General features: G+C 55.3%; 2 protein-coding genes across 3 annotated transcripts; both read right to left on the reverse strand.

Annotated features, from left to right (window-relative positions):
* Positions 1-645: 645 nt before the first annotated feature.
* Positions 646-10,626, reverse strand: HMOX2 (heme oxygenase 2). 2 transcript variants are annotated; one of them, XM_074158270.1, is made up of 6 exons: positions 10,588-10,626; positions 5,874-5,984; positions 3,996-4,113; positions 2,673-3,164; positions 1,570-1,690; positions 646-1,487 (listed from the first exon to the last, which is right to left on the reverse strand). In XM_074158270.1, exons 2-6 carry the CDS (start codon positions 5,954-5,956, stop codon positions 1,360-1,362), a joined length of 942 nt encoding a protein of 313 aa, XP_074014371.1. In that variant the 5' UTR covers positions 5,957-5,984; positions 10,588-10,626; the 3' UTR covers positions 646-1,359. The 2 variants fall into 2 exon arrangements, with proteins under 2 accessions (XP_074014371.1, XP_074014370.1); XM_074158269.1 differs by lacking the exon at positions 10,588-10,626 and having other exon boundaries at positions 646-1,484; positions 5,874-5,956.
* A 322-nt stretch (positions 10,627-10,948) lies between these two features.
* On the reverse strand, positions 10,949-16,908 carry LOC141472008 (uncharacterized). The gene is made up of 2 exons (XM_074158759.1): positions 16,818-16,908; positions 10,949-12,806 (listed from the first exon to the last, which is right to left on the reverse strand). Exons 1-2 carry the CDS (start codon positions 16,906-16,908, stop codon positions 11,620-11,622), a joined length of 1,278 nt encoding a protein of 425 aa, XP_074014860.1. The 3' UTR covers positions 10,949-11,619.
* Between the last annotated feature and the right edge of the window lie 1,443 nt (positions 16,909-18,351).

An 18,351-nucleotide genomic window follows, 5' to 3' on the forward strand; every position in this document is an offset into this window, starting at 1 on the left:
GTCCACAGCAGATCTGCCCCCCGGGGGAGGGTTGAGGATGAGGAGGGCTGGCATGGGTGGGTTGGGGAGCACAGCAGTATCAAGCACTGGAATAAGATCAGCAGCTTCCCCACCCCATCCCCGGGGCAGCAGAGGCCCTGCGGGGCAACAGGAGCTTTCCCTGCCCATCCCTCAGCTGCAGCTGGGGCTTCCTTGCACCCCAACACTCAGCTGAAGAGGAGAAAAGTTGTTCCCCTCCCAAGACCTGTCTGGAGGAAGGCAGGGGGAGGGGTGCTGCACTTACCAAGCCCCAGGCCTTTCTGAGGCCCAGCAGAGAGCCAGAGGAGCTGTGTGCCCCAGAGCACCCCCTGCCTCTGGGGAAGCATCACCCCCAGCAGAGCAGGAGCACCTCCTTCCCCCCCCGCCCCCACCATCGGAAAGCCCCAGGCCATGACAGGGCCTGGCCAAGGCTTTTGAGCAGGGTCTCTTCCCCATGGGAGCCGAGGGGGAAGCCCAAGGGGAGGCAGCAGGGACAGGGGGGGGTGTAAGGGCAGTGTCTTGGGAAGCCTGTGAGTCAGGGACAAGTACACCAGGGTGGAAGTCTGTACCCACTCTGCATCCCCCCCCATTAGCCCCCCCCTCCCCAGGGCACAGCTCATTCACCCAGCCGGGGCTCTGGGCTTTCCCCAGCTCCAGAGCTGCAACTTTTTTTTATTCCAGTCCAGGCTTCAGAAAAATAAACCGAAACAACCCACACCCCCAAGGTTGCACAGTACACATTCGTAACCTTCATACCTCCACACGTGGTCCTGTCCCCATCCCCAGGGACCTTCCTCCAACACCAGTTAGACACTGTGCCAGGACACTGCAACAGGCAGGACACTGCTTTGCATAACGCCCCCCCCCCCCGCCCATGGCACAGCCATTGCAGCACGACTGAAACATCAGTTTCTCGGGGTAGGAAACCACCTGTTCTTCACTGAAAAGGCTGATGATGCGGTCTTGGGTTGCAGCCCAAGGCAGGAAACTCCCTCCAGCGACTGCTCCGGGGAAGGAGATGAAAAGCCAAGCACGTGAAGCCTTTGCCAGCAGAGGAGACGACATCTCTAGCCTTAAAAGCTGCCCCAGCCTGGGCAGTGCTGAAGTGGAATCCTCGCACCAGACCAGTCCCGTTCGCTACTCAGCTAAAGCCCCTATATTTACAGAGCTTGTGTTACCGGTGGGCAAGGAGTCTTTTTGCCAGTCCCGCAGGATTCCCCCTTTATTTTCTTACTTCCACCCTGCGGTCAACTCACCACCAACAGCAAGGGAACAGTCTGAAGAAGGACGGGGCGCACCTCTGCCCTTGCCGCCGTCCGGAGCCACGCGCCGCTCTTCCCGTCACAGGAGGTACCAGGCAGCAGCTCCCGCCACCACGGCCACACAGGTCGCCAGGAGCAGCTGCACCAGGGGTTGCTTGGCCAGGGCCACCGCAGCGTGATAGGGACAGCCGGGTCCCACCTCGCCTGCTAGAACACAGAAAGCACCGTCAGTGCTGCCAGGCTTATGCCACGCGCGCGGGTGGCAGCTCTGTCCTTGCCCACCACCTACCTAGTTTGTCTGCATAGTAGGGGCACTTGCGTATGTCTCCTTTTCCGTCGTGGACTGGAAAGCCTCCGCCCTGGGCTTCTTCGGTCAGTGTCCTGCCAATCTTGTCCAGTTCATCAAACACCTGCAAGTGGTCACAGCGAGTACTTGAAGCGGGCAGAGCCAGGCAGCTTTCATCCAGAACCCAGAACTATCTGGAGAACAGGCAAGACCCACTCCTTCCCTGCCTTCCCCCCCCCCACCCCAAGACAGCACGTGCCCCTTATGTGGGAAGTGCCTGGCAGGGAGACCTGCAGTGACATCTGGCACTTGCTATGGCTCTGAGAAGGCACAGCCCATTCCAACAGCATCAAGTCAGACCCAGGAGCGAGACAGACGCAGCGTCACCCTGCTGGGGGTGGGAGTACGAGGCAACGCGCCCTCCCCTCCTGCTGCAGGCACTCTTTGGGGTCACTGCTCCTGTTCACGCACTGGTCAGGCAGCCCCCCCGCAGCTCTGCTGCCAGGGGTTTCCATAAGGATCCTCACAAAGGCACCAACCACATCCCACTACATTTCTGGCCAGTTTAAACCACACCACCCTGCTACGGGCACGGATTAAAGCTTCCATCCAGTAGATAAGACTATGTTCATCCCCCCTGGGGCAAGCGGCAGCTCGGTCAGGTTTCACGAAAGGCAAATACTATGGGAAGGAAGAAGAGGCTACAAATATTCTTGGCCATTGGGCAACGTGTCAGACGTGAGACAGGAGAGGAATTGTAACCAGCGTGGTGCAACACGCTCCAACTGTCTGAGGCTGTCTCAGAGGGAGAGCTCTGCTCCCCCCGCCGCTTCAGAGCCACACAGCCCATGGGAATCTTGTAGTGAAGTCATCTTCGTTTCGCCGTAATCAAAGGCTCGGCTGTGGGGTTGGAGCATGGGAGGAATTCCCGTCCATGCCTCCAGGGGAAGAGTTATTTAAACCAGAATCCCAGTCCCTCCAGATGGAGGGGCTCTGGTGGTCTCAGACCCAAACCAGTGCCTGGAGGAGCAGCCTGACTGAATTAACCTGATCCAGACCCAAAAGCAGCAGCACCGACACGTACAGGGGCTCAAGGGATTTCGTACCTGCATGTTAAATCTGAAGGCTCGGTTGGCCTCTTCCACAATCCTTTCCTTGGTGTTCTTGTCCAAGTCCAGAGCGTTCATCCTCGCTCTGTAGAGCTGCTTGAACTGCTGCGCGTTGGAAACGTTGTCAAACACGTAGAATTGGATCCCTTCCTCGGTACTAGGCAACTTCAGGGCCCTCTGGGCTACCTTCTTCAGCACTTGGCCACCTGAGAGGTCCCCCATGTAGCGTGTGTAAGCGTGAGCCACCAGCAGCTCTGGCTCGTGCTGTCCCACATGATGGATTCTGTCCACATAGTGCTGAGTTGCCTCTGAACACTGGATCTTCTCTTTCCAGTCTTCTCCATAGAAATAGTTCAGGTCTTTGACCAAGGCTTCTCTCCGGTGAAGCTCTACTGGGAAATACAGAGGAGCAAAGACTGGGTTGTCCTTGTTGCGATCCATTTCCTCTTCCAGAGCAGAGTAGGTGAAGTAAAGTGCCACGGTAGCCAGCTACAGACAGAGCACAGCTGATGTCAGAAGCCATTCACTAGATTGGCACATCACACCTTGTGACTGCTCCCCCCCAGCACGCATGGAGTTGGGGGAAACGAGGAGGAAACCCACAGGTTTGACTCAAAACCAGCCTGGAGAGCCCGTACCAGGCAGGTATCACCTGAAGGATCAGAGGCTCTTCTCCATCTAGGTCTATAACAACAACCCCTAAAGAGCACAGCTAAGGATTAGTCTAATGTTGCCAGCTGTGTGCCCTGGGGCCTCCTGTCACCTTCAGAGGAGGGCACAGGGACAAACTCCATCCAAAAGGCACAACTGGCACCAACAGCCTCGTGCCATAGGGGAGACTACTGTATATGCCAAGACCTTCAGCACAAGACAGTGCTGCTCAGACCTCTTCTATACAGAAGATCAAGCAATCCAACCTGAGGCCTATGGAAAACAGCCTGGTCTTCAGAGGATGGAGTAAGTGCTGACCCTCACGAGGATTTCACTCCTGAACAGCTTATGCCACTGCTATCCGTGCTGCAGCCACACCTGCCTGGAGCTGCCAGCAGATGCATGGCCAGAAGCCCAGTGCTTCCACCTAATCCAACTTGTGCTGCACCAGGATGCTCCTCACCCCCTGGATACACCAGGCAGAAGTTCTGGACAAGGGCCCCCCTCCGTACCGCCCAGAAACCGGATTCCTCCCCCTCCTCCATACCACCTAGAAACTGGATTCCTCCCCATGCCCTACACACGGGGCTGTGGGGCTCTGCCTCTGTCTGTGCCAGTCGCTGGGTATGCCAAAGAGCTTCTCTGCCACGGCAGCACAGCAGACCTCACCTTGAAGAGCTCCTTCTTGATCCGACCTTTCAGGAAGTCTTTGACAAACTGAGTGTTCTCCGCCCGGTCGTGGGATTCCTTAGTCCCCTCCTTCAGCAGTTCCGAGAGGTCGGTGGGACTGCAGGCAAACAGGGAAAGCTCCTTTCACTCCACTTCCACATGCAGTAACGTTTGTCCCTGCTGTTTGGAGGGATCCCCACCCCCCCATTTCAGGCCCAGTTTGGAGAAGGTGGGACCCTGCAGGCTGGCACCACCAGGAGGAAGCAGCAGAGTGGCAGAAGCCAGAGGCTCCTTCCACACATGCGAGCACCCATGTGCCAGCCAGACTTGCCATTCTGGGAGGGCTGGGGCTTACTGGGGGCTCAGACACAGGATGCTGAAGCCATTGCCAGGGATCCTCTGATCCCTGCACCATTACTTTTGCTTCTCATCCATGTGAGCCCCAACAATAGTACAAAAGGAGACCTCGAGCATGTGAAGTGCAACCACCGGGCGGGCTAAAGGTCGCAGGAGCCTCAGCGGTGCCCTCCTTGGTCACTCTGGGGAAGGAGAAAGGCTCAGGTAAGAGCAGATGCATACACAGGCAGGACACTAGGTTTTCCAACTTGGTAATAAACTGCTGGAGAAGAGATGGGAGCCCAATGACAAAACAGGGCAAGAACACCCCAAAAAATTTATTTATCCTGAATTACACTGTTTTTGCAGGTTTCCGCAAGTTGTCTTCCTAAACAAAAAATAAAGCCTATGATTTTAGGTTACAGTCACCACATCTACCTGGAGTTTGGTACAGAGTTATCAACACCTACACTCACTCAAAATGATGTCAAAGTGCACCTTACAGTTTTTATGACCAGTTTGCTAGAGAGAGCACGTTGGTGTGAGCTGTAAGAAACAGACTTTGAACGCTCCAGACCCACCGAGTGGCTGAGCACTGCAGCCCGCAGGCCAGACAAGGCCTGGGCATGCCAGGAGAGCAAGGCAGCATTAATTTCTCGTGAAACTGAGCCTGTCAAGTCAAAGAGGAGTCAACCAGCCCATACCTAGGTATTCTGGGAAGCACCTTATTCACCCCTCCCATTTCCCAAGTCTGAAGCCTTGGCTTTTTTGAGCATGCATAGGAGTGGAACAATAGGACTAGGGGGAAGGGTTTGACACTGAAAAAGGGGAGATTGAGATGAGATCTGGGGAAGAAATTCTTTGCTGTGAAGGTGGTGAGACCCTGGCCCAGGTTGCCCAGAGAAGCTGTGGCTGCCCCATCCCTGGAGGGGTTCAAGGCCAGGTTGGAGGGGGCTTGGAGCAACCTGGTCTGGTGGGAGGTGTCCCTGCCCAGGGCAGGGAGTTGGAACTAGATGATCTTTAAGGTCCCTTCCAGCTCTAACTATTCTATGATTCTATGTCTTTGAATTTTGTTTTTTAAACTAGCCTCCAAGAAAAGATCCTTGTTGAGACCAGTGGGTATTCTGCAAAGGCAAGACAGGCAGCTCACTGGAGCAGAGTTCACCTCTGGAGTCATCTTTCAAAACAAGAAGCTGTTATCACATGAGCCCGCCCAGCAAGCCATGGAAAACTGGCTCACCTTACCCAGGAAGGCACAAACACAACTGCCAAGTGGTCAAAGCATTTCTGAAATGCGGGTTTGATAGTGGAGACTGAAAAAACAACTGCTTGTTGTCAGCCTTAGTGAGATTGTTCTTCCCCATCCCTTCCACCCTTCCAGTACAGTTTGATTAAATGGATTTTACTGCATATACATTTGATTAATCACCTATTGGAGTTCTTCACCCCTTTTCAGATGAGGAGAAAGACCACTCCTTTACCTTGAAGGTCTCCTGCCTTGCCCAAGACTTTGTCTGTGGCATGTTGTGAGACAGGACTCACCTGACACTGTTATCTTCTGTTTCCTCATAGCGCAAGATTTCCCCTTCTTCTCCCCCCTCTGAGCCCTCCATAGCCGATGGCATCGCTGCTCAGTGCTAGAGATCAGACAATCTGAAAGGCAAAATTAGAGAGGGATTTGAGAGAGAAGCTGCCTTTGCAAAGGGGTGCAGTCTAGCGAGGAGCCTCAGAGCTGCAGCACCCCACAGGGTGGTGAGGAGCAGCCACTGGCTGTTTCCACCACACAGCAGGCACTTTCAGGCCAGCAGCGCTTGTTCAGTTTAGTTACCCCAGGTGAATCTCAACGCTAACACCCAGCACACAAAACATTAACCTCAGCGGAGGCGTACAGCACAGCAAGCAGCCTGCACTGGGCTTCCCGCTTCAGAACGGCTGCTGGATGGAGATCAGAGACCTCAACGTTAGCAATCTGCACTGAAATGGTGAGAAAGCTGCTTTCCACCCGTGCTACCAAAAACCTCGTCCAATGTTAGACTCTGAGCAGAGTAACTGGAAAGGGAAGCACCTCTCCTTCAGTCAGGAGGAAGAGCACACCACTTGGTTTCCACAGCAGGAGGAAGCCTCCCCTGGAAGAAAGCTGCAGTGAATTAGGCCAGCCAGGCTCTGAAGTCAGGCAGCTCACAGGGGAAACAAAAGCCTTCCCTGAAACAGAATATATGAAGAAGAACTTCCAAAGCAGGGGCAGATCTTACTGCTCTGCCTTCCCTGGGCCATACTCCATGAGGACTCAAAGCAGCCGCCGTCTGAACAGAATGAGCTGTAGGTTTCTCCTGCTGCCACTCACACGCTCCTCTCCTGCCCAGCAGGGTTTACTTCAAACCCCAGAAGTTAACTGGGTTCTCCCTCCTCTTTTGCAAAAAGTCTCCTTGGATGTAGCAGGATGCACGAGACCCCCCCAGAAGCAGGAGCGAGACACCTGGCTTACGCCATCCACACACCCCTGTTAAGCCAGAAACCCAGCCCCCTCATTTATCAAACTGACCTGTTATCAGCTTTGTGCGGAGCAGCACCACCACCTTACAGGCAGCCTTGCCAGATGACCAAGGAACTAAGCTGCTTGCTGGCTCTTCGGAAAGCACCCGCTGTACAAGAACCATCCCTCACACTCTCCCACTTCAGTCCAGCCCCCCTGGGTGGGCTGCATCCCCAGGCTCGCCGCTCAGCCCATGTCCAGGGGCTGAAAGGCAGACACACAGCTGAGCTCGCTGAGCTTGTTAGCACAGAGCCAGCACCAGCACAGCAGCTGATGGCTCCCAGTATACTCCAAACCCACCAGTTATAAATTAACTGTCCTCTGGTTCCTCACCCCTGAGTTTCTAAGCCCAGTCTTACAGCTGTTCCTGCTCTGGCAGGACTCAGCCAGGAGCACTGGGAGCCAGGTCTGAGCACCCATCCCTGGGTGCAGCACGGCAAGACCCTCTGGCTCGGGCACAGCACCCAGTCTGGAGGACACATCCTCAGGGGTAAAGGTTTCCCCTGTGACCACACAGCCTTTGGGCTCACCAGGGCAGAGCCTTCCCCAAGGGGAGGACTGACCAAAACGCATTACTTTGTGGTACAAGCCAGCCCAGCACAGCGGCAAAAGCCATCAGGGGTGGCAGCCCTACATCCCCATTGCCCTGCCCCACAGGACAGGGGATGGCACAGCCCCCCAACCCCTTGGGTAGAGAAGTTTGGGGCAGGACGATGCAGCCGGGGCAGAAAGGGCCACCAGCACAGGGGCTCAGAGATATTTCAGGAAACCACGTTCAGGTGCTGTATTGTCTATTTGATCATTCACTAGAACGTTCACACCAGGTCAGCAAAAGGGACCTACCTCCAACTCATCACATGGCTTCAGCTTCAAACATCGGGAAATCCCACCACAGTGAAGGAAAACCAAAGCAAAGAGGCAAATAACCTGCCCCGACTCAACCTGTCATGAGCACAGGGGGGAACAGCGCGCTTGCCCCACAGCACAGCCAGCCAGCCTCCTGCTGATACAGACACACAAGTTCCCATGACACCCCGGCTTTCCGCTCAGCTTACTTCAGGCCAGGCACCGCTCAAGAAATGCAGATTCCAAAATTAAACTCGACAAACTGGTTCTGATTTATCTTAACTTCCAGAGAGCCAGAATCCTGGAGGAAGGGTGTGCTGCCTCTGCACGCTGCCAGGTCTGCAACAGCCAGCAGGTGAGAGCACTTTGACACAGTCCATGCCTCAGAAGAGGCCTGAAGGTCGATGCTAAATCCAACCCAAAGGAACACGCCGGATCAGAAACTATCTGCTGTGGGAAGAAGGGGCCAGCACGCTAAAGTCATTTAAGGACTTTGGTGCGCTCTCTGATCTCCCACATATCTCCCACAGCTTTTTTTGTAGAGGCTCAGTCTGACATGTTCATCTCTACAGCGATACGCAGGGCAGTGATGACACTGATTTAGCCTGAGGTGAGGACAGTACACACACAGGAAAACATGGAAGTGTAGATTTTTCCCGAAACCGTCTCTAGTATAGACACCTCCCTGATAAGCCATGAATTCAGGAGACAAGTCAGCACAAACCAAACCCCCGTCCTTTTCAGTATTAGGATATCACACAACAACTTGGAAGAGGGGGAAAAAAAAAATCAAAAGCATTATAACTCTCATAGACTGTCTTTTTATTCAAAAAACTGGCAACTGAAAGCCCATGACGTGGTCACTGGTCAAAACTCTGGTTTCTGGGGCATTCTGCTCCTCTGAAAGAGGCAGTGCCCTACACACTGAGGGGGAGGTTCAAGCAGTTGCCCTCCTCCCACTGCAGAGGCTGGCACGTCATCTCATTTGCCACGAGAAGCTCTGCTCATCAAGACCCTGGCTGATGTTCAGGGTAAACACATACCTCCCGGTGCCCTGACAGCAGCAGCCTGCTTGGGAGAAATCCAACAGTCACAAGAGTCAGGATAGCAGAGCTGGAGGGAAGGTTTGGTACAGAACACCTCAGCACTCCAAACATTTATTTCCCAATAATGGTGTTTAATCTCTCTGAGAAAATATCCCCGTCTCATCTAGCCAGCAATTAGTTTGCCCCTACACACATTTCCACAGCAAGCTTCATGCTCAAGATGCACAGCTCTTCTCAGGGTGAGAGGGCAATCCCAATAACCCCGTGCCTTTTGAAGGAAGCAAATGCTGCTGCTGCAGGGATGCTGGACTGCAAGTCCTGGTTTTGCTTGGGCACCCTCGGGAGAAGTCCAATAATTCACAAACACCCAGGCAGCACAAAGTTCACGTTTGCTGTTCAACTAGGATGCAACTTCAAGGTGTTTCCCCACACGCAGAGCTTACATCCTTCCTTTAACAAGCGGCAGAGCGTGCCTGGACCTACCCAAGCATCGCTGCAGCCGAGACAAACCCCAGAACTCCAGGCCTAGTGGCCTGAAGGGTCATCACAGAGGTAACCTGCCAAGAACATCAGGAGAGCTTCATGTCTCCTCCTCCCTCTGGGGAGGTATTTGGCACCGGCTGCTGCTGCAAATGGAGACTCACAGAATAAATTACTACATTACCTGATCTCAGGTAGGTTTAAGACTTCACCGAGACACAGCCTAAATTTAGGCAATAATTCAAGTCTACGGTGCTTCTAGCAGTGCCCACGGAAACGCTACTTCTGTCTCCCAGAGCTGCAGTCCAGCACCTCAATGAATTGACAGAGGAGGGAAACTCCACTCCCGGCGGGTTCACAGATCTTGTCCAATTCCGCGCTTCAGTAAGCAGCCCTTGTGTCAAGCAGCACATCGGGAATCTATTTTTGCACACTGGCTAGGAGAACAGCACAAAGGGCAAGTCAATCAGACAGGGTTAGATCTAGGGGGGAGGAAAACCTCAGCGTGGCAGATAAAAAGCCTTTGCTCTGGGGAGAGAGAGCACTCTCCCTGCCTGTCCCAGCAAGCAGCCAGCTGTGCCAGGGACACCCCCAGCAGGGCCAGTGACAGGCACTTACAGCTGATGTATGTAACGTGTACAAGCACCAGGCACTGTGAGGCTTGAATAAGACATTTGTTTCACCCAACAATGGAAAAACAGTGATAGCAAGAGGCCTCAGAGGGCCAAGAAGAGCCAAGTGCCCCCCGTACCACCAGGAGAACCCGGCGCAGGACTCCTGTCCTGAGACACATCCTTCGCAAGAAGCTGTCGCCCCCCCGGAACCGCCGCGGGGACATGAGGCGGCTGCTCTGGCTCACGTCCTCGGCTGCTGTGCGGACGCTCGCCCGCGGGAGCAGAAGGAAGAGATTAGGGAGGCCTGACGAGGCCGGCCTCGACCCCGCAGACGGGCGCTGCGGACCCCCAACAACTCCAGGCTCACTGAGGCCCGTACTCCCGCGGCACGGCACCGCACCGGCAGCCCGGGGCGGCCACTACAGCCCTCCCTGCGGCCAAGGGCAGAGCGGGGCCTTGAGACGGCCTGGCCGGCTAGCCCAGCCGAGCACCACCCCGCGGTGCGGTACCGGGCCCACCTGCCGCCGGGAGGCCGGGGGAGCCTGGCCTCCTTCCGGCGGCAGGGAAGCGGTGAGCGGAGCCCCGCGGGGGAAGGGAAGGGGGTAGGGGTAAAAGTCCCGATGGCCTCAGCTCGGTGCCGGTCTGGGGGAGAGCGGCCCAGTCCCGGCCCCGCCATGGCCGCCACCACCACCCCCGGCCCGGCCGCGTCGCCATGGAGACGCGCCGCGCGCACTCACCCGCCACCGCCGCCCGCCCTCTGCCCCGCGGCGCCAGACAAAGGCCCGGCGCTGCCGCCCAGCATTTATTGACATGGGAAGTGTGGGGGGGGTGGGGGATGAGGGCGTGGCCAATCAGGAGCCACCGACGGCCACGCGCCGGCGCCGCCCATTGGTGGAGGCGGCCGGGATGTCACGCGGAGGCCCCTAAGCCCCTCCCCATCTCACGTCGCCCTCCACCAACAGCGGCCACCGGCGGCGCCCCAGGCCCCGCCCCCCAAGCCCCGGAGGGCGTCCGGCGCGTGCGGCTGCGCCGGCCGCGGGGGAGGGCGGGAAAGGTCGGGCGGTGAAGGGAAAATGGCGGAGGCGCCGGTTTGTAACCGCGGTTTTATTTGGCAGTTTTAGTAACCGATCGCAGCGTCGGGGTCCCGCGGGAGCACACACACACACACCCCCCACCCCCCCGCAGCCACCCCCACCGGCAGGGCTGCCCCGCGCCGGAGGGCAGCTCGGGCTTATGGCTTCTCCGCGCCACAGGCCCAGCCCAGGGGCTGAGGAAGGGAATTCCGAGCCTGAGGAGGCCCGGAGGGATTCCGAGCGGCAGCGGCGGGGAGGGAAGGCCAGAGCTTTCCTTTATCTAGTCGGAGCGTGGCAGGCTCTACGATGGTCCGTTTTGTTCCCTCCATAAATTGTCCAAAACGAAAAAAAAAAAGAAAAAGGCAAAGTATTTCCCTTCCTTTTAAATTTACCACCAAGTACGTTCCAGCCTTTTCAAACTACTTCCTTTCTCTCCCTCTCCCAAGAGCCATCCCTCCGAAGGCCACCTCCTGCCCCTCCTGTGGCACACACTCTTCCCCAAACCTCCAATTCCACTCCTTGCACCGGACTTCCCCCCTTCCTCCTCTCTCTTTTAGGACTCGTTCTCCTAAAAAGAAACTGCTTTCGCCCACCGCAACCAGGGCAGTCGATAGGGCGAAGGGAGAGAGACTTCTTCACTTCCCCAGGGATGCTCCCAAGGTATCAGACCTAACTGCTCCCCACGCTCGCCCCCTCCTAGGGCTCCCCACCCCTGTGGATCTGCTGGTGCCGGAGGAGCGCAGAGCTCACAGTGAAGCCCTTCCCACAGTCAGCGCAGGCGTAGGGACGCTCCCCGGTGTGGATGCGCCGGTGCTGGATGAGGTGGGTGCTCTGCCGAAAGCTGTCCCCGCAGTCGGCGCAGGCATAGGGCCTCTCCCCGGTGTGGACCCGGTGGTGCCGCAGCAGGGCTGATCTCCACAGGAAGCTCTTCCCGCAGTCGCTGCACTCAAAGGGGCGCTCCCCGGTGTGGAAGCGGCGGTGCTGGATGAGGTGGGAGCTCACGGTGAAGCTCTTTCCACACTCGGCGCACCCGTAGGGACGCTCGCCCATGTGGAACCGCCGGTGTTGGATGAGGGCTGAACTCACGGTGAAGCTCTTCCCGCACTCCGAGCACTCGTAGGGCTTCTCCCCGGTGTGGACCCGCTGGTGCTTCATGAGCTCCGAGCTCTGGCTAAAGCTCTTCCCGCAGTCGCTGCACTCGTAGGGCTTCTCCCCGGTGTGGACCCGCTGGTGTCGCGTCAGGGCCGAGCTCACGCTGAAGCTCTTCCCGCAGTCACTGCACTCGTAGGGTTTCTCCCCGGTGTGCACTCGCCGGTGCTGGACAAGCTGCGAGTTCCCGGAGAAGCTCTTCCCGCACTCGGGGCACTTGTAGGGCTTCTCCCCGGTGTGGGTTACCTGGTGCCGGATCAGCTTCGAGCTCATGCTGAAGCTCTTTCCGCACTCGGAGCATGCGTAAGGCCTCTCCCCTGTGTGGATTCTCTGGTGCTGGATGAGATGCGACCGCTGCCGGAAACTCTCCCCGCACTCGGCGCAAGCAAAGGGTTTCTCTCCAGTGTGGATTCTCCGATGCTGGATGAGGTTGGAGCTCACCCTGAAGCTCTTCCCGCAGTCCCCGCATATCGTCAGTCTCCCCGCCGAAGGATTTCTCTGCTGGATAATATCGGGCAGCCTCCGGAAACTTTTTCCACGCAGCGTCACTTGGCTTTGCCTCTTCCCCAGAGGTCTCTGAACCCTTTCTGACCTGCATGGGAGGACGGGGTCCTGTGCAGGACTCTGGGAAGTGTTCTCCTTGGAGAGTGCTGAGAGCAATCCCACAGGATCCACTGGCCTGGGGATGTCTTGGTGGGCATCTTCCTCTTTCTCGCTCACAAGCCCATCTTCAGCTGCAATAAAATGAGAATCCAGAGAGGAGTCACAGGCAGGACAGGAAACTTTGCACAAGGGAAAGCAAAAGGGGCCAAATGCTAAGAATTCAGCAGATTGACTTTAGTTTGATATTTCCCTCCAAACTAGAGTGGATTTTTCAGTGTTCACGGGATCAGACCCTGGAAATAGCCCTGCACTCTTTGCCAGAACCTCAATCTACTGAATTTATTGGCATATTGGTGGTAAATTAGTGCTCGAATGGGAAAGATGGCCGCTCTCCCGGGATATTGTACCTGGAAATGTCATTAAAAGTTGAACTGGGAGGCAGAGAAGGGCCATAAAGAACTGCCTTGTTCAGCAGAACGTTACTTGGGTAAGATGCAAACTCCCTGCTCTTGTGCTGCTGGTGTTGCAGAGAGAGAGAAGATGCACAAAGAAGACGCTGGCCCCAAGGCATGAGACACCGAGACTGCCCGGAGCCTGGCTTACGCCAGTCTCGGAGCAGAAGAAAGGTAATTTTATGCTTTCACTGGTGCAGAACAAATCCCTCGTGAAAGGCAGTTGGTGAAGGTACCCCCAACGATGCTGCAGCTTTTGCTGTCAGTGGGGAAACGTAGCGCTTTGCAGGCTTACTGAGGGCTTGTACGCTAAACCGGTGAGATAGGACCCGTGCAGCACATACCCTTCTGCTGTCAGGGGAGGGTAAATGGATGTCAGAGGGATGCAGAAATGGCAACACGTATCTCTGAAGAGAGGCACCACATCCAGGTTTAAGACAGGCCAATCAGGGGAATAGATTTCCAAATGATGTCTTTATAGGGACTTCCAGGGGTGAAGGAATTGAAGGATGAGTGGCTGTTTGACTATAAATAGACCCAAAATATGGAACAGGCTGAAGACTAAAGCCACAAACACACAGACCTCCAGATTTGCCTACTTAAAGATTCAACAGTACCCCCTGGTTCTCTGAAAACTCTTGTGAAATATAAACATATGGGTGGCGTGGGGTCGATGTACAAACCACAGGCACTTCCTGTGGTCTGGCAGAGCCGCGATAAGGAAGCGCATGCCTTGGAAAAGGAGAGTCACCACTGAACCATAAGCACGCAATAAAAGAAGGAGAGTATAGAATTTCAACCCAGACTGATCTACCTACATATTTAATCTTCCTCTTTCTAGTCAATATAAGAAAACATCACAACATGATTTCACAGCGAACTCCTGAGATACCTTTTATGGCAGTTTGGTGCGGGAGCGATGCCACTGCTTCCCTCATGTAACTTTCACTAAAATCATCCCTCGAGAGGAACATAAACTTTGCTATTCACCGTGAAGGCATTTCCATTTGTCTGCAGCTGCTCCATCCAGGCCTGGAGGAAAAGAGAGGGGTGATATGCAAGGACAGGACAAGATGAGGACATGTCTAGCAGGCCAGCATGAAGCTCTTGACCTGTCTGTCAGACTTACTGAGCAGACGAGGGAGATAGTGAAGTTGTTCTCTTGCTGTTGGGCCCAAAAAGATATCCTTCACCTACGCTAGCTTTGGTTCTTACACTGAATTTTGGTCCTTCACACAGAAAACGCCTTCAAAGTACACAAGAATTGAGTTTTTAATGGTGTTCCGTGCTTTTTGGGGAAGGTCAGGAGTTTCAAGCTTCTTATTACAATGATGACAGCCACGGCTCCTGCTCTCAACTTCCACAACCAGTTTTGTTACTTCTGAGCTACCGGGTATCTTCCTTGGCCTCTGGGACAAGTTGTCTGTAAAGGGTTTGATCAAAATCGTGACGACTGGGACTCACTGGAGGTGTTTTAAGTGGAAGAAGAGTTAAGTTCACAATGCTGAGAAATTAATACTGGAAGCAAAAGCTGAACTGGCAAAAATAAATGGGCAAGAGAGATAGGAAGAATGCGGTTCTTCCTCAGCCCATGCCAATCTGGGTCACTGGTAAGACCTCCGTTACGCCCAAGACTTCCAGTGCTATAGCTACAAGGAGAGCTTCAGGTAAGCAGAGTAAGCCTATATATTGGGAGAGAACCTAAACATCACCTTAAATGTACCACTGGATCTCTCCCTCGAGGAACTGTGGCTGATGCTCTGGCCTGTCTCACAGCAGCAGGAAGACAACCAGAGTAAGAGAATTAGTGAATAGATGGCCAAAGGGGGCAGAGTGGGGAAGAGCCGGCATCGCCTTTGAAAAGAGACATCTCACTTCACAAACCACTTGGAGTTCTTCAGAGATGTCACCGATTTCAGCAAAAGGGAGATCTGGAGTCCAAAAGAAGTTTGTCTTTCAACCAAACTGATGAAGAGACTAAGCTTCTGTGAGATGAGCCACCCTCGATAAGGTGTTAAGGGAGGAAAAGGGGAGGTGGAAACATCTGATAATCATTCTGTGTTATTCAGGATTAAAGCGACCAAGTCTGACTGTAAGGATCAGCTGTGGCAGAGCCTTACAATCCTGATACAGGGGAATGACAGGGGACATTCATTGCAGGTAAACACGAAGAACTGCAGAGGGGAAAAGCCTCTATACCTTGCACTTACACCAGGATCACTGAATTTCACTGAATTTTTTTTTTAGAGTTGGAAGGGACCATATAGATCATCTAGTCCAACTCCCCTGCTGAAGCAGGATTGCTTAGAGAATGCTACTCAGGACTGCATCCAGGCAGGTCTTGAAAATCTCCAAAGAAGGGGACTCCACAACCTCCCTGGGCAGCCTGTTCCAGGGCTCTGGCACCCTCACTGTGAAGAAATTCTTTCTCATATTCGAGTGGAACCTCCTATGTTCCAACTTGTGCCCGTTGCCCCTTGTCCTGTCACTGGGAACCACTGAAAAGAGTCTGGCTCCCTCCTCCTTCAACCCACCCTTGAGATACTTATAGGCATTAATAAGGTCTCCCCTCAGCCTTCTCTTCTCCAGACTAAAGAGTCCCAGCTCTCTCAGCCTTTCTTCATAAGGGAGATGCTCCAATCCCTTAATCATCTTTACTGCCCTTCGCTGGACTCTTTCCAGTAGTTCCCTATCCCTCTTGAATTGGGGAGCCCAGAACTGGATGCAATACTCCAGTTGTGGCCTCACCAGTGCAGAGTAGAGGGGGAGAATGACTTCCCTCGACCTACTGGCCACACTCTTCCCTATGCAGCCCAGGATTCCGTTGGCCTTCCTGGCCACAAGAGCACACTGCTTGCTCATTGTCATTTTGCTGTCTACCTGGTAGACAGCAGGCTGATCTTCCTGGTATCATCCAGAAATAGCACCTTAGAGTTAAGAGCAAAGAAACTACAGCTCCTGGGTGGATAAAAACAGCTAATCAAATGTTAGTGATTGTTGGGAAAAAAAATAGGAGAATGTAATTCTGCCTTGCTGCTCAAGCCCCACATCCTGACCGTGTGCAAGGTGGGGGGGACGGATCTCCCACTTCAGAGAAACTCATAGAGCTGAGAAAGATATCGAGGTGTGACGTGACTGACCAAAGGTACAGGACAGCTTCTGCATGGGAGATGACTCAACTGCCCGTTCTGCTGGGAAAAGGTACAGCTGATAGGGGATATCAGAGGACTATAAAAACACAAGCGGGTCGTGGGGCAGATACGGATCCATCCTGCATTAGTAGTTTCTAAATTAAGAACATCAAGAGAACTACTAGAAGGCAGCTTCAAAGCAAACCAAAGGAGGCAGCGACTCACAAAAAAAAGCTAAATAAGCTGTGGAACTTCTTGCTGCGAGCTGTCAAGGATGCTAACATGGACAAAACTGCAGAGGGCAAGAAAACACAGAGGGAGCTCCAAGAGACCAGAACGTCACCCTCTGGGTCAGGTGTTTCTGGGGCCACAGGTCGCCTGGGCCGGGGAAGGCGCACAGGGACACACCACCGCTTTTCTGCTCTTCTCCAGGCCTCCAGCCCGGCAGAGACAGCCCACCAAGCCGGGAGGACCCCGGTCTGACCCACCACCACGACTCTTGTGGGTTCTGGTGGGGTCTGGGGTCCTGCCGGTTCCCCGGTGACGGCACGGGCGTTACCTGGACAGGTGCCCCTGGCAAGGCTCTTCCCTCGATAGGCGTGGAGGCGGGAGAACCACCCTTCCTCCGTCTGATCCATGTGGGAGATCATGTCCGGCTCCGCTCCTGGGGCGTCCTGCTGCGGGAAAGGAAATAGGGAGGGTCAGCGAGCTGGGCTTTACCGGAGGGGCTTCTCCCCTGGGAACCGGCAGCTCCCCGCCGACCGGGCACCCCTGCGGCCCCGGGGGAGTGAATACAGCCGCTGGGCTGGGGGGACCGAGGTCCCGCCCGGGGACCACCGGGACATTCCACACACACACACACCCCCGGTACCTGCACCGGTCCCGGCCGGCCCCGCCGCCAGCCCCGGTCCCCGGGGCGAGGGGGCCGCTGTCACGTGACGGCGGCGGCCAATGGCGGGCGGCGTCTTCGCCGCTGAGGGAGACCGAAAATGGCGGCGGCGGCGGCGGCAGGGGGTTGGGATGGCGCCCGGCCTGTCCCACGGCGGGGCTCGGCGGCCGCCCGCCGGACACACCGGGCCCCTCAGGGAGGGCCCTTCTCTCCCCCCACAGGGGCTCTCCGCCATGGCCGGGGCTGCACCCAGCGCACACCCGCGCTCTCCCCGCACTCACAGAATGACAGGATCAGCTGGTGGGAAGGGACCTTTCAGATCATGGAGTCCAACCATCAACCCAACACTGACAAACCCACCACTAACCCATGTCCCTCAGCGCCACGTCTGCCCAGCTGTTAAACACCCCCAGGGATGGCGACTCCACCACTGCCTTGGGCAGCCTCTTCCAAGGCTTGACAACCCTTTCAGTGCCAATTTTTTTCCAAATACCCACCCTAAACCTCCCCTGGCACAAATTGAGGCCGTTTGCTCTCGTCCCATCGCCTGTTCCTTGGGAGAAGAGACTGACCTCCCCCCGGCTACACCCTCCTTTCAGGCAGTTGTAGAGAGCGAGAAGGTCTCCCCTCAGCCTCCTTTTCTCCAGGCTGAACACCCCCAGCTCCCTCAGCCGCTCCTCGCAAGACTTGTGCTCCAGACCCCTCACCAGCTCCGTTGTCCTTCTCTGGACCCGCTCCAGCACCTCAATGTCCTTTCTGTAGCGAGGGGCTCAAAACTAGACACAGTACACAGCCCCTGGTGCCAGGTGACACCATGGTTGCCAGAGAATCTCCTCACAGGGGAAAGGTTTCTCTCAGGGTGCCTGTGGAGGACAAGGCTGGGCAGGATCATCCCCATCGGGCCAACAGAAAACGCCCACTGGCCTGTCCTCACAGGAGCTCAATGAACAAGACATGATAGAGCTTTCTGAGGAGAAGAAAGCATCTAGAGGACACCAAGGTAGAGCTCTGTGAATTCATACTCAGCTGAGCACCCTTCCAAGAGATGAGGACCTGCTGGGTCCTCAGTCCCAAAGGTGGAGATGTGGCCTTCAGCGTTGAGAAAGGGGGAGTGGGCTTGCGCTGAGTTCTGGCACAAGCTTAAATCCTTAGCAATCACTTAAATCCTTAATGAGAACTCATTCCTTGGTAATCTAAGCTTACA

The sequence above is a fragment of the Numenius arquata genome, chromosome 14 (genome assembly GCF_964106895.1).
Source record: "Numenius arquata chromosome 14, bNumArq3.hap1.1, whole genome shotgun sequence".
NCBI classification, from domain to species: Eukaryota; Metazoa; Chordata; class Aves; order Charadriiformes; family Scolopacidae; genus Numenius; species Numenius arquata.

Coding starts and splice junctions, on each gene's coding strand:
- HMOX2 (XM_074158270.1), bottom strand. CDS start 5,956: ATGCCATCGGCTATGGAGGGCTCAGAGGGGGGAGAAGAAGGGGAAATC. Junction 1,691..2,672: donor CCTTCAGATTTAACATGCAG/GTACGAAATCCC, acceptor GACCACTTGCAG/GTGTTTGATGAACTGGACAA. Junction 1,488..1,569: donor CTACTATGCAGACAAACTAG/GTAGGTGGTGGG, acceptor TCTGTGTTCTAG/CAGGCGAGGTGGGACCCGGC.
- LOC141472008 (XM_074158759.1), bottom strand. CDS start 16,908: ATGATCTCCCACATGGATCAGACGGAGGAAGGGTGGTTCTCCCGCCTC. Junction 12,807..16,817: donor TGCCAGGGGCACCTGTCCAG/GTAACGCCCGTG, acceptor ATTTTATTGCAG/CTGAAGATGGGCTTGTGAGC.